General features: G+C 36.2%; 1 protein-coding gene across 1 annotated transcript in view; it reads left to right on the top strand.

Moving 5' to 3' along the window:
* Positions 1 to 1641: 1641 nt before the first annotated feature.
* Positions 1642 to 16311, top strand: part of TMEM178B (transmembrane protein 178B) — a 441133-nt gene continuing 426463 nt past the window's right edge. Inside the window, exon 1 of the mRNA XM_074195122.1 lies at positions 1642 to 2044. Coding sequence (XP_074051223.1) covers positions 1663 to 2044 — 382 coding nt within the window. The 5' untranslated portion in view covers positions 1642 to 1662. The remainder of the gene's footprint in view (positions 2045 to 16311) is intronic.

The raw sequence follows: 16311 nt of genomic DNA, 5'->3' as shown, positions 1-16311 counted from the left end.
TCTCTGATGGTGCCCGCAAGGTAGTGAGGCTATCGCTACCGAAGGAAGGGAGGGGAAATTGAATAACCAACAGTCCTCCCCTCCCTACCGCCACCCCCTCACCCCTTTCACCACTACGACCACCAAAGGAAAAAAAAACACCCTGAATATAATAACTGCTGATGCTGGGATATTATTCGCGTGGAGCTGCTGAGGCAGAGATCTTGGCATCTAGGCTCCTTTGTGGGAGCACCGGTTGTGCATGTAAGGGAAATGGTGCAATATGAGAGCCATTGACAACTGTTAGGCAGACTGCGTGTCTTTCCCCTTCTCTCTAGTGCTCCAGACATTGTTTTTTTTTGGAGGGGCTTATTTATTTCGAGGCGCCCGGGTGTGTGCATGTGTGTATGTGTGCGTGTTGGGGGAGGAAGGCATTACTTTGGGTTCCCCCCCTCCCCCCCAACCTTTGTACCTGCATTTTCCTTGCATATGGGAAGCACGTTTCAGAGGCTGTTTGGTTGCCAGATGAAGTAAAGCACTGTTGAAAAATCAGATTGGGAGGCGACTGACCGATTTACATCCGGGAAGCAAAGCCGGGCGAGGATGTCGGCGTTATGAAGCCGGGGGTTCTCTCCCTTGGGCTCTGGGTGCCTCTGGGCAGAGCCTTCTGTCCATGGTGCTGAAGGAGCTTCTTAGTTCTTTGCAGCCTCTCTCCGGTTGGACTCCAGCCCCAGCCAGAGCTAATCTCTCTGTGTTCTCCTGCTGCTACCCAGTTTCATCTAATCCAGGGAAAGGAATCGTCCAATTAGGTTGCCTGGTTGACAGCGCCGACAACAAAACGAGTCGCCTGAATGGCAAGACAAGAGAAAGAAAGCAGAGGAGCTAGGGAACAAAGATTGTCCGAGGCTGAAATCCTACGGAAGCCTGCTTCGGTGAAGTCCCTTTCTTGCTGAAGGAGAAAGATTTTTTTTTTTTTGGTAGCCTAAGACTGAATTGAGAAACCGTTTCCTGCGCTGCATTGCCAGACCACAAGCACAGGTTGCAAAACGAAAAGGTGATCCACTTTAAGATCAGAGCCGGCTTGTAAGCGAAGGACAATTGGTCCATTGGAATCGGGAGATTTCTAGGCGCTGACCAGCGATACTACAGTTCACCTGATTACTGTCAAGTGGCCCAGTTTAGCAACCCTTTCCCCCATCTATTTCAATCACCACACTTAGAAAAGAGAGGTGGATCGATTCCATTGGAACACTGCACAAAGAAAGTCAAGGAGCTCCAGTTTAATCAGAAAGAACTTTTATTATTTTCCTTCTGGGAAAAAAAGGAGGAGGAACGGAAGAAGGTCGACTCTGCGCAAAGGTGGTCTTGAGCTGAGCAACCCCGCTGTTTTAAGTGGGGAATCCTTTTCACAGAGACGTGGAGGTCGCTTCTGAAATACTTAGCCGCTTTAAGCTGCAGGAGATGCCAATTAACCCACTCGATTTTCTTGGGGTTAGAACTTTTTAGATCCTCCCAGAAGCCTTGGTGCTTTGTATGTCGCTTCAAACCGTGGAAGTCTAGGTGGGGAGAATCGGTTGAGTAGGGCACTCAGCTGCAATCTCTCGGGCTCAGCTGGCTGCTTTGTTCTGGGACTGAAGAGCTAGGTTGTGAAACATGCCCATGGTGTCGTTGTGAAGCTGAGGTATGGCTGCTGGAAGGTTACTGCTCTACACTGGCCTCTCCTTAGCTCTCTGCGCCCTCGGCATGCTGGCCGTGGCGATCTGTTCAGACCATTGGTACGAGACAGACGCCAGGAAGCATCGGGACAGGTGCAAAGCCTTTACTACTCGTCGGGTCGATCCAGGCTTCATTTATAATAACAACAATAACTTGCCGCTTAGGGCCAGTAGGTCTAGATTGGACCGTTGGGAAGGGAAACTCCTCCGGGCCAGGAACCGGAGGCAGCTGTTTGCCTTAAGCGCTATGGACGAGTGCAACCGCCAGTACAACTCCACCAACATGGGGCTCTGGAGGAAATGCCACAGGCAGGGATTTGACCAAGACCTGGATGACCTCATTCAGAAAGGTAAGTATCTCATCTTATATGCCTGCTTTTGAGAACTCACAAAGAGAATCTAATACCCAGATTAGGCTGCGCAACCCTTAACCCCTTTCTTCCCCTCCCCGCTTCCACTTGGTTGCTTTTTTAGAATTCCTGATTCTTGGCGTTCACTTGCTCAAAGTCTCGAATATTTAGTCGGCTTTGTAGGTAATCAGTGCTTTGATATTTCAGCTGTTTATGATAGAGGCTGGTTTAGGATTTTGCTTCTCTTTGCCTTGATAAGGGGGAATCTGATTCCTTCAAATTCTCATTTTCCAAGATAATTCATAGGAAAATACTTTATCAGCTCTTTTCTGAATTGAAGAGACAAGAAATCACTGTAAAGTTCTTTGTACCACAAACAACCCCCCCCCAAAAAACAAACAAACCCAAAAATTCTTATAGAAGGATGTTAGGGAGAATGCAGATGACACTTAAATTCAATCTCAGCTTTACAGGGTTTCTACATGTTAAACTAAAATCAAGATATAGACAATGGAGACCAGTTTTATTTCAGGGAAGGTATTATCTGTTGGCCCCAAAATGATTTTTTTTCCTCTCTTGTCTTGAAAAGTGTTAAATAAAAGCGTCTTATTGGCACTAAATGGAAGGGGGAGGGAAGAGGTACAAGAATAGAGTACAAAAAAGCTCTCCATTAGAAAATGCTTTTCTTAAAGAGACTTTTATCTTTAATAACAAAATGAAACTAAAATGAAAGATAAATATTACTTGCTCATAAAGGTTCATTTAAAAAATTATAAAGGAGAAAGAGCATTATATTGAAGTTGAGACCTGTATTTGAATCCTGACTCATACTTGCTAGGTGACCATCTGCAAGTCACTTAACCTCTTAGTTTCCTCATCTGAAAATCATGTTAATAATATTTGCACTACTTCATAGGGTTATTATGAAGAAAACACACCATAATCTTTGAAAGTCCTCTATAAGTGTATAATAATAATAATAAAAATAATAATAATGACAATTATTATTATATAACCAAATTATAAATTATTCCTTTCCCCATTCAATAATACATATTTATGGTACACAAGCATTATGAGTACTACCATCCTAACCCTACTAAAATATTATTTGGAAGTCTTTTGGGACCATCACTGAAGAAGACTGGTCTCTTGCCAGGAGAGTTAATCCTATGAGAATGGAACACAGATTCTGTGTAGCTTAGATATCCCTCTGTATTTCCCTTTCATAATCTGTTAAATAGTGCTCAGGGTGAAAAGTATTCTTCAAAATACTTTGGAAGGAATAAAAGAATTGAAATTTAGAATTTTAAAATATAATAGCTATGCTGGTATAACAATTTTGCTGATTAGATTTATGATATGTGGTGTTATTTTTGTTCCCCATCACACTTCTCATATTCCACCAACCCCTTTAAAATAAAAAAAAATTCTCAAAGGTGGGAAAGGTTTGAAAAAATTTGCAAAATATGTAATGAAGAAATGCTTAACTTGTAATTGATTGAATTTAGATTTACTCTAGGTCCAATGTATTTGAGAATCATTTCATTTTTGTATCTACTTTGAACTTTGTGTCAAGAGAACCTGCTGATCTTAATTTGATTAAACTCTGAACTGTGTTCAGTATTACAAAAATCAAGCCAACTGTTACCGGTCAGAGTATGATATTCATTTGGAAAATTTATAATGAGTAATGATTTAGGTAACTTTAATATGGGTTCTTAACCTGGGACCTTGAATTAGCCCTAAATACTATTTTGATAACTTTTAATATAATTGATTTCCTTTATAATCCTAGATATTTTATACATTTAAAACATTATTCTGAAAAGGTGTCCAGAAGTTTCATGAGACTGCCTAAGGAACCATGACCCCCAAAAGATTAAGAACTGCATCTTTAGAAAGATCTAGAGGAGAGCAACAAAGGGTTGGAATAAAGAATTATAAAACTGGGGAGATTAAGATTATTTAAAGAAGACTAGTAGGATATTCAATAATGGGTTTGAATGATACTATTATTTTGTCTATCTTCTACTTTTACAAAAACTGCCACTGCAGGGAATTAAGTGAAATAGAATCAAGGAAGTATAGATTGACATATACTAGAAGGAATTACTGAATGAGGCTGATGTATAATCTTTCAGAATACAATATTCCTCCTTCTGTTTGGTTTAGGTCACATCTGATAAGAGGCAGGGAATGGAATTTATGTCCCCTGCAGTTCTATGATTCTGTGTTTCTGTGCTTGGCAACATGAGAGTAAAGGTTGATTTGACTTGTGGATCTGGATATTTTGTTACTATAGTGACACTTTCTTCTGGTAAAGATAGAAATATACTGGCAGGGAATAGAATGGGTGAAAGTGTTATATTTTACCTCCTTATTGACTGCATTTTAATTGTAATGACAGAAAATGGTCACTGAATAGCAAGGAGGACTTAATATCTAAAGTTATCTGGATATTGTATTTCACTTGAATTAATGGAAATATTTATCACCAAAAATTCAGTCATCATTGTCAACCTCTTAATATATATGTCATTGCTATGGTTCCTTCTTCCTGTTAAATATTGTTTTTCTTTGATTTGTTGTTTTGGGGATAGTGCCAAAGCTACAAATTTTGAGAAATTTATGGACATTGTCTTTATTTTAAGTTAAAGTTAGAGTTCATTAAACCTAATACTATGATTTTTAAAGATCAATTTTTCTTGCTCTAGCTAGTCAAAGAAAGATACTGGAAGTATGTGCATTCCTTGCTAGTGGAAATTATACTAATGTAGTTTGTAGCTATTATCTGTTTCCTAGATTAAGGGAAGATAGCAAAGGAGCAATTATGCACATATTTCATTTTATTGCATTGTTTGAAAAAATTATCTTTCATTATTCAGTCTTCAAAAATCATATCTTAGCCCTTTTAAACAAACTTTCTAGTTAAGTTTTCTCTTTTTTTGAATGTATATTAGAATAAAAAAGGAACAGGCTTTTTAAATATAATGTCAATATTACAAGGACATTATTTATTTGAGTGATGATACAGCTCTAAAGAACTTTAGTCATTTGGGAAATCAATATTCATTATATTTGAAAATGCTGCATCTGCATTTTGTTTTTGTTTTTGCAAGGCAGTGGGGTTAAGTGACTTGCCCAAGGTCACACAGCCAGGTAATTAAGTGTCTGAGTTTGGATTTGAACTCAGGTCCTCCTGATTCCGGGGCTGGTGATCTATCCACTGCACCACCTAGCTGCCCCTGCATCTGCATGATTAAAATAATTGAAAAACACAATAATAATCTAAAAGTCAAAAATTAAAAAACAACAACCAAAACTCCTTTGAATTCACTTGGTAATCTGCTTCTCTCAAATTCACTTTATATTGGGGTGGCTAGGTGGCGCAGTGGATAAAGCACCGGCCCCGGAGTCAGGAGTACCTGGGTTCAAATCCAGTCTCAGACACTTAATAATTACCTAGCTGTGTGGCTTTGGGCAAGCCACTTAACCCCATTGCCTTGCAAAAACTAAAAAAAAAAATGCACTTTATAATGATGTATATGATACATTTCTGTTGCTTATTTGGTTGACTCTCTTACCTCCCCATTACTAAAAGGCCCTTGAAAAAAGAATAGTATCGATTTTTCCTCAATAGATGCATACAGGGGCGGCTAGGGGGCGCAGGGGATAAAGCACCGGCCCTGGAGTCAGGAAGACCTGAGTTCAAATCTGACCTTAAACACGTAATAATTACCTAGCTGTGTGGCCTTGGGCAAGCCACTTAACCCCATTGCCTTGCAAAAAAAAAAAAGATGCATACCAAGGATCCAGTATACTACTATACTCAATCTGACTTCTCAATTAATTCTTGTTCTTGTTCAATAATGACCATTTAGATTCTCATTCAATTTAGTTCAATAAATTAAGTGCAAGAAACTGCATTGGATGCTGGGATTACCAAAATGAAAAATGTCTCAGTCCCTGCCCTCAGAGAACTTTTCTTCTATTGAATGGGAAATGTCAAGTACATAAAAGATTGTTAAGCAAAGTAGGATATTTTAGAGATTGAGTGGATATACAGAAAAAATGTTCAATGATAAACTGAGGGAAAAATTTCCACTGCGACAATCAGGGAAAGCAACACTTAGGAAATAGAACCTTAAGCAACCCTTGAAGGAAAGATGAGGATTTCATCAACAGATGAAGAGAGTGTACAGTACCTGGAGAGTACAAAAATGGAAGACCAGACAGTCAACAAACATTTATGAAGAACTTATGTGACTGGGATTATGATAAACATCAGGATATTGACTTTAAGGAAATCTATAGCTGTTTATAGACTTCTTGAAGGGAAATGATATGAAATAAGTCTGGAGAGGTAGATTGAGCCAGATTGTAGAGAATCTTAAATACCAAGGCAATGAGTTTCCCTTTTTGAGCGGAAGAGTGATATATTCAAGTTTGTGCATGAATGATATATTCAAGTTTGTATGTGAGTGATATGTTCAAGTTTGTGCATGAAGAATATTATTTTTGCAGTTGTGTGAAAGATGGTATGAAGAGTTAAGAGACCAGAGACTGGTGTAATAGTTACTAGAATATTAAATGTCATCCTAATTATTCATAGGAATAACTCTAACAAGTGGTCATCTTAATTTCAGTGGGGATAGTCCTATGGGAAAACATTTTTAAAAATACTTTGAGAAAAATCTTGATTTCTAAAGTTGATCCAAGATGAGAATTGTTGTGATTTAGTTATTTTTCAGTCGTGTTCAACTCTATGACTATTTTGGGGTTTTCTTTGCAAAGATACTAGAGTGGTTTGCCATTTCTTTCTCCATCTCTTTTTTTAGAAGAAGAAACTCTGGCAAGCCAGATTTAGTGACTTGAACAGTGTCATATGCTCGTAAGTTTCAGAGATCACATTTGAACTCAGGTCTTTTTGACTCTAGGCCTGGCATTTTGCACATTGTGCCACCTAGCTGCCCCCAGTATGGGAATTAGGAAGGTCTATACTGAAATGTTTGAAAGAAGACCAAATAAAGATTTTTTTTTGTTTTTGCAAGGCAATGGAGTTAGATGACTTGCCCAGTGTTACACAGCTAAGTAAGTATTAAGTGTCTGAGATCAGATTTGGACTCACGTCATCCTGATTCCAGGACCAGTGCTCTATCCACTGTACCATCTAGCTACCCCCCAAATAAAGATTTCTAGGGTGAAGTATTACCTGAAAAGAATAGTGTAAATTAAATGCTTCAATTATACATTATTGAATAGAAATATCAATGATAAGAATTCTTTCCCAAGTTAGATGAGAAGATTCTTAGTGAGGTTAGAATCTGGAATCTCTGGGCAATGGCATTGGATAGCGATGCAAATGAAATTATGATTGAATTCATATAATATTGTTTCTATGAAAGGTCCTATATCAGGTCATTTGCTTTTACACCTCATAGGAGATACCTTAATAAGTCAGTGTAAACTCTGAGGACAGATAATTTGTGGAATCATTCAGAAATAGAAAGACTTTTAGTGTTACCAGGGAAAGTAACAACAGGTTAAATTCTGTAATAAAACTATTTCTAATTGTTCTTTTTGAATGTTGTATTGACTGTTCTTTGAAGGGAATCATCAGTTGGGGTTTTGAAAACATTTTCACTAAGTGTAAATTTCCTTAAAATGGGATTTAGCTCTTGTCACTTTTTTTCCTTTAACAAAGGCATTTGCTCATATGGAATAATAAGAGCTATAGTTACAAAACATATTCCCTAAAATCTGGGGTGCACTACTCAAATATCCTTGGAATACATGGGAGAAAAAGAATGAACAGTTACAGTGAGGCACAAATGTAGAGGATACACACAGCTACTAAGACTGAAAACTCCGAAACTGCAGAATCTCAATATCCTTTTTTTTTTTTTTTTACTTCAAGATCCTTATGAAATTCATATAGCTGGGTTGGCTCCTTGAAAGGCACAGTATCTCAGTTATTTGGGTCAATCTGATATCAGATTGAGTCAAACAGATCATTTGGCGATGGAGCTAACTCCTTGCTTACTTGGATTTGGCTGATATTGGTCTGGGCCAGTTCAGTCTTAGTGCCAGTGGTTAGGTTGCTACCAGATTGGGTTGGCTAGGTCACTTTGCTACTGGGTAGCTACTACCAGAATATGCTAAGAAGGTTAAAAGACTGTTGGGCTGTGATTGCCCAGATTAGGTCAAATAGATTGCTGCTACAATCTTTTTAGGATGTGATGTCTCTGCAAGATGCATTGATTCCCTGGATTCCTTGGGCTTACACTATAGTCTTCACCACCTTTATCCTATGGCCCAATGGAGTATTATAGCTCTCTTTTTCAGCTGGAGTATTTCAGTCCTTTTTTCAGCAAGGGTATGATCCTTAACCTCAAATTGGCAGAAGTTTCATTTCTGACTCCCTCAGAACTGAGGTTCTGAAATTTGTAACCTCCGGTCCTCCATCTAGATTTGTTTAATAATTATTAAAGATAAATTCTATTCCTTATGGTGACTAATTAAATAAAAATATATTTCCTTCCTAAACATGTTTAGTTGTTTTGCTCTAAGTGATTATGTTAGAACCTAAAGGATAATATAAATTAACATGGTTACTTGAATTTAGCAGTGTAGAGGATGAAACTAGGGTAAATGGGAAAAAAAGTCAGAAGGAAGCACATTTTAGCTCATTTTAAGGAAGAACTTCCTAAAAATTTCAGATGTCTCAAATTAAATAGGCTATAGGCATTTATATAAATATAATCAATATAATGCTAGTTTTTCTGTTAATAACATGTTGATTTTGGGGCAGCTAGGTGGTGCAGTGGATAGAGCACCAACCCTGGAGTCAGGAGTACCTGAGTTCAAATCTGGCCTCAAACACTTAATAATTACCTAGCTGTGTGGTCTTGGGCAAGCCACTTAACCCCTTTTGCCTTGCAAAAACCTAAAATAATGTTGATTTTAAATTAGCCTTTCCTGATTTTCTCTCCTCTTCTATTCTTTCCATCCCCCATCCCCCCTTTTAGTTTTGTACAGTGAATCAGAAACTGATCTTATATGGAATTTGTTAGTCTAGGGGCTACAACCTAGGGGTGACAACCGTGTTAGATTGACAAACTGACAGTAACCTAAATACCATTTCAGAATAGAAATTTGGTAGTTTTTTCGGGCATTGCACAATTGAAAGAGTGAAACGATCAGTGCTCTCACACTCTGTGACCTACAAAACTTTAGCTTATACCAAAGGACACAAAGAAAAATTCCGTTTGTGCTCTGGCATCTTGCACACACAGAAACACAATTGGATATGTATGTCTAGATATACCAATCTACATGCATGAACTTAAAAGGGTATACTGCATGGGTTAATTGAGAAGTGAGATGGTATATTGCTTGATATTTGAGTATACTAGTGAAAGGAAAGATTTCCTGTTTTAAATGTGGAAAGAACCTTAAAAATCATTCATTTAAACTCTCCTCATCATATCATGCTGAATAGTGATATAATGCAGTGACTGCACCATAGAATGTAGGATTTGACGTCAGGACACTTGAGTTCGGATTTCTCTTCTGAAATGTAATAATGATGGTCAAGTCACCTAAATTCCCCAAGTCTCTGTATCTTCATCAGTGAGATGATGATAATAAAGTTCAAATAAAAAATGTATATAAAATTTTTGGTAAATGTTAAAATACTATATAAATGTCAATTGTCATTATTTTTACATTTGAGGTAAGCAAGGTCACCTAAATATTAAGTATAGCTAAAATTTAAACTAAAGCTCAGTGAACATTCTTTCCTATTTACTATATTGCCTCCACTGGAGTTGGGTGGGAGGGAATAGGTATGTAGGTAAGTGGTTGATAAAAAGAGATTATGAATGACAAAGTGTATGGATAATAGAGAGGTTAATAGTCCCTAATGTGACCACAGGATGCTAGCTTATAACAAAGCAAAGTAGAGAACATGGCAGCTAATTTCTCATCAATTCACATCAATGTTGTAATAATTTACTTAAATATCTTCTTTCTGTGTACTTATCCTACCAATTTGAAACTGTAATTTGTAGATTGTGATTAGAATATTCAAACAAAAAATAAAGAATTTGGATTTTGGATCAATATTCAGTATATTTTCATACCTGAGGATACTTAGAGAAAAGGAATGAAAGCGAAGTTGAGACCAGAGTTGCAAATATCATCCAACAATCCTAGGTATTTACTGTCTTAGACAGGAACCCCCAAACAAAGAATATTTTACTATAATGATAAATTTTGCTCTAACTAGACAAATTTATGCCTCTTAACTAATATGGTTATATGGGGTGTTTGGGGAAGGCTTTTTCAAATCCTTTTCAGGACTGCTCATCCATCTTTGGGGTCCACCTGCCGCTTCAGCTCTCATATGTGGCTCCAAGAAGCTGTAGCATGTACAGAGCCCATGTCCTGTTAAAACTGTCTCCACAGATGGGCTAAACCAGGTTGAAGGCAATCAATAGGCCTCAAAGCTATCAGTGAATTAGGGGGATGTCTGCACTAAACATGTGAAATCTGATGAAGTGGGTGGATGAGAACAATTCAAGGTGGCTAAAACAGGTGCTGTGGAGTGCTTAGAACTTGGTTAGATATTGAGGATATGAAGGTCATCCTCTGCATCTGGATCATTGCCAGCAAGCCTGAATTTTTGTCTTGCCACTGGGCTTCAGTGATTCTGGAAGAGAACATGAGACTGAGGACTTTGTATACCTCTACCTCACTTAAATCCAGTTGACAGTGAGTCAAACCATCTTCCCATGATGTCATTGGTCCTTCTTATAAAGGTAGGACAAACAACATGGGCAGAGATTTAATTCTCATTTCCTTAAGCTTAGAAGTAGTTTCCATTAATTCTACATTAGTCATGAAATTTCTCTTCTTGGTATGGACTAATTTAGATTTCAAATAACTTAATTTAGTAAGGGATAAACTAGAACTGCCCTATTGAGCTAATTTACATTATTTTTAGATGAGAGGACTTTTCATAGCACAGATACAGTAATACATAGGAGCAAGTACATTTGAATTATATTTTTTTGAATAGCCAAATTTCTGATCATTTAGTCAGGGTTTGTACACTTGTTAGCGTAGGTCAACCATAATATATATCCATGTTATCTTATCTTATATCAGTGATATTCATTCTAGTACCTTGGAATCCTATTCACTTCTCTCCTCTACCTCCAAATCTATACTTCTCATGCTGGACAAATGTAGTTATATTGCTTTTCTGCCCAAAATTTTCAGTGACTCCACACTACCTACTAAGTAAAATTCAGATGTCTTTCCCTGGCTTTAAGGATCCTGTAATTTGGTACCACCCTTTTTGGTTTTATCTCATATGATTCCCTACCATATATGTTCTATTTCAGTTAATCCTAGTGCACTCTCTGAATGAGAATGATGACTTTACATGTCTTTGCTTCACTTAAATCTGATTCACTTGCAAGTCAAGATATCCCCCTCCTAATGTCAATAATCTTCTTTGAGAATGAAGGATGAACAACAACAGTGTATTCTCTTTCCCCCAAATAAATAACATGCTTTCCCACCTCAGTGCCTTTGTTCACACTGTTCCATTTACAGTACTTCATCACTATCACAGTCATTTCTTTCCCTTGTAGGGCTGCTCAATTTTTCTCCAACATTTTAAAGCATCACTCAAATTTTATTTATCACCTTCAATCAATGAGTACCTTTTCCCTTTGACTTTCTCATAGCACTTTGTTTTGCTCAGTTGATAAAATATTGGTCCTAGAGTCAAAAAGAGCTCAGTTCAAATCTGGCCTTAGACACTTACTATCTATATGAACCTGGGCAAGTCACATAACCTTGCTACTTCAAGTTTCCATATCTGTAAAATGAGCTAGCAAAGGAAATGACTAACCACACCAATTTTCTTTGCCAAAAAATTCCAAATAAATAACAGAAAATTGAACTGAAACTCTTGAATAACAACAATAATGTATTCACTATGGATTATTTTATATTATAATCTATGTATACCTCTTCCCCTACTACACTGTAACATTGATTAGTGTGGGGTCCAATTTTCTATTCATTTTGAACCTCCTCCAATATTCATCACAGTACTTGGCTTACAATAGATACTTAAATATTTTGTGAATCAGATTGAATTGAAATAGAAACCTTGAAACCCATTTTTGACTTTTGGGTTCTTGCTTCCTGCTCTTTGATTCTATGTTGTTTATCATTAAGAATCATTTTTTCCTTCAAAATGAGTCTCAGATTTGCTGTTTATTTTCTATTTCTTCTTCTCGATGCTGCTAGACAGCATCCTTACTATTTCATACATGTATTGCTGCAGTAGCTTGTTTTCCGTGACTCCAGACTCTCTTGCCTTATCTACATTTTTCCTATCAATGATAGATCAATTTTTCTAAAAGAGTTTTTTTATAATTTTACACAATAGTTCCCAATTGCTTGATGGATGATGCTTAGACTTCTATTTGACATCTGTCTTCCATTCCCTCTCCTTACCCTATCTACCCAGTCTTGTTTCTTTAAGAGCACTTGTGTCCCAGCCAGATGGGACAGGTCTATTTACTTTCTCCAATATAAACCAGGATCACTTCTACTTCTCTATCTTAAATGTTCATGTTTCTTTTTTACCTAGAATGTCTCTTACTGTTCATTTCTGCTCATTTTTCAAGGTTCAGTTCAAGACCTACCTACTTCCATTAAGCCTTTTTGAGCTTTTCTACACTTCAATGATCTCTCCTTTTCCTAAACTCCCAATGAACTTGCTAGCTACACATTAAGGTTAACATTTAAAATCTTTTCCAATTGTTTTATATATGAGAATTCCATTACCTAGCTTGAATGGAAGTTCTTTGGGCAGGGATTATGTCTTAAGCTTTGGGTACAGAATGGATACTGAATAAATCCTCATTGATTGCTTGAAATTTATAATTCTTTTTATTGTCTGTATCAGCAACTTTTCTTTTACTATATGCTTTCAGTACTTAGTGGTAATTGTTTTAGCACAAACAATGACATTGGAACAAGAATTATAAAAATAATAATTAAGAACATTATAACAGAGGTAAAAGACTTTATTTTACTGTGGGAAGTAAAGCCTCACTAATATCAAGTCATATTTATATGCATATATATATATATATGTGTGTGTGTGTGTGTGTATGTGTACAAATATATAATGTATATATACATATCATTTATACATATCTAAATAGTCTCTAAATGTATATTTAGAAAGTTTAAATATAAGCCAGATAATTTTCAGGGGATTTAAGAATGAGAAACAGGGGCAGCTAGGTGGCACAGTGGATAGAGCACTGGCTCTGGAGTCAGGAGTACCTGAGTTCAAATCCAACCTCAGACACTTAGTAATTACCTAACTGTATGGCCTTGGGCAAGTCACTTAACCCCATTTGCCTTGCAAAAAAAACAAAGCACCTAAAAAAAAAAGAATGAGGAAACAATGTGTTTCAATATGTCAGCAACATAGGCCAAGATCTCAGGACCAGTTCAAATGTCACTTGGGATTATTTATGGGCAGATGTTTGGGTTTGAGAAGATGCCTCTGTTGGCATTCGGAAGGTACTGGGAAATTTGCTTCTGTTTTAGAAGAATGTGGTCTCTTAATTATTTCTATTGATTTTCATGTGTTTGGCTTTTTTTCCCTTTCTCAGCATCACAGTATTTTGCCAACAAAAAAATCATGTTAGGTCATCTTCATAAATTTATATTGTTTCCTGCTTTTTAAGAAGACATTATTTCATATGCTGAACCTGACTCTCTAATAGGCTTTGTTATAGAGCTGTTCTTATTCAGTTTAAGCTGCATTATTCTTTATCAGTATAATGACTCCTTCCATTTAGGCAGCAATGTCTCTCACTGCCACAAAAGAACCTAGAATGTTTTCCAGATCTGGAGGTGAGAAGATTGTTTCTTCTCTGAAAGGCTGATATATACTAACTGCAGCATATAGTAGGGATATAATAAAATCAGTTTAAATCTCTATTAAAAAAAACTTTTTAAAAAGGTTTTTAAGTTCCCCTCAATGTGCCCTATTAGTCATAACATTTCCCTACTCATCTCACATATAACAAGAATTTTTGACAACTGTTACATATTGCTTATATATTATTTTGATTTTTTATTTAAACTGAATTTTATTCTTATCTGTCCATAAATATCTGCCTTTCTTTCCTCTTACCCTTTCTTCTGCTTTCCTTGTGTTAAGAAAAAGCGAAAAATAAAATCATTGTTACAAAAGTGTAGTCGAGTAAAAAATTCTTGCATTGGACATGTAAAAAAAATTATGTCTCAGTCTGTCCATCACCTCTCTGTCAGGCGATGATGTTTCATCAAATTTCATCATGAATCCTCTGTAATTATGATGGGTCATTACATTGATCAGAGTTCTAAAATTGTTCAAAGTTACTATCTTTATATTACTGTTATTATTGAATAAATTGTTTTGGTTCTGCTCATTTCACTCTGCATCAATTCATACAAGTCTTAACAAGTTTCTCTGAAACTATTCCTTTTATCATTTCTTATAGCACAAAGCTTTCTAGTCATATTCATATACCATAAATTGTTTAACCATCCCCCAATTGACAGGTAATTCCTTTATTCTAGTTCTTTGCCACTATAAAAGAACTGTGATAAACATTAGTTATTTAAAAAATAGAATTATTTTTGCATGCCCTCTATCCCCTTACTAGACTGTAGGTTTTCTAAAATCAGAAACTTAGCTAAACTAGATCTTTTAATCTCATCCAGAAGTGTTTATGTATAGTCAGCATTGAAAAATATTTTAAAAATTGAATTTAATTCTCTTCCAGATTTTTAATCAAACAACTCAAGAAACTTTGTTCCTGGGACATTTGTGAGATAAAACTGGTGCTAATATCAGTAGAGGCTTAAAAGATATTTCTAAGCATTATATATTTGGAGAGAACGTCACACCAAAATAATAGCTCTTACTAAAAAAATTGTCATTGAGATAGATAAGAATCTAAAAAAAAGTATAATGCAAAGTTGTTTCCTATTACCTCTAAGATCAAATAAAAACTCTTCTCTTTGGCTTTGAAAGCCCATTATAATCTGGTTCTAAACTGCATTTCCAGGCTTATTATGTGTATGCTCCCTCTCATACAATGTCTATTCTCATTAAGTTGACATTTTTGTTGTTCCTCATATATAATATCATATCTCGCATCTCCACTCCTTTGCTATTTTGCATGTCTGGAATGTATTCTCAACTCACCCCAACCTCTTAGAATTCCTGGTTCTTCTTTATGCTTATTTGAAAGGCCATTTATTACAAGAGGCCTTTTCTGATTTGCCCCAGCTATTACTGTTTCTCCCTCTCTTCTCCTTCCTCACCTTTCTTGGAGGTAAGATTGTTTCTTCTTTAAAGGAAATCTTTTACTGGTGAAATACTATGGCTATGAAAAAACTATAAACTATATATATATAAACAAAAATATTGAAATAAGATATTTAACAATTGTTTCCCCCTCTATGTACTTGCTACACTGTTAAATTTAATTTGTAGTATTAGCATTTTCTTCATCACTTTCTTAAGTCCAGGAATCGATAAAATGATGAATCAAGCTTTTAGATATCTGAAATGTAAATATATATACACACACACTGAAAACAGTGGGAGAGACTGTTTGGAGTGGGCTTCAGTTCACACCAGATTTTGGATCTGAGAGCTGAGTTGGCCTTGAAGCCAGGAAGACCTGAGTTTAAATCCTGCTTCTGACACATGTGTATGGTATAGGTCTGGGCAAGTCATTTAGTGTAATAAGCAAATCTTTAAGTGGCAGAGAAGGTTCTGACTTGTAGTTTGGTATTATTTCTGGTGCCATCTGTTGAAACCAAATCACTCACACATATACACATAGATTGGTTTAAATATGCCTCAATTCAAAGTGAGAAATTAAAAATAAAATTATTAAGTAACACCAAGTTCACAAAGTTTTTATGGAGGATAGCACAGAAATAAGTATATCTTGTATTTAGGTAAAAAGGTGGAAAGAATAGAGACATAAGAGACTTGGATTTGGACCCAAACTCTGGTATTTACTAGTTATAAGACTATGAGCAAATAACTTAATCTTTCTAACCATTGGGTGCCTTTTCTGTAAAATTAGTATAATAATATCTGTATCACCTACCTCTTGGTATTGTTATAAGGATCAAATGAGATAATGCATATGAAG

The sequence above is a fragment of the Macrotis lagotis genome, chromosome 7, assembly GCF_037893015.1.
Source record: "Macrotis lagotis isolate mMagLag1 chromosome 7, bilby.v1.9.chrom.fasta, whole genome shotgun sequence".
NCBI classification, from domain to species: Eukaryota; Metazoa; Chordata; class Mammalia; order Peramelemorphia; family Peramelidae; genus Macrotis; species Macrotis lagotis.
Note: the sequence above shows the minus strand (reverse complement) of the source record. Positions and strands in the feature narration are given on the sequence as shown.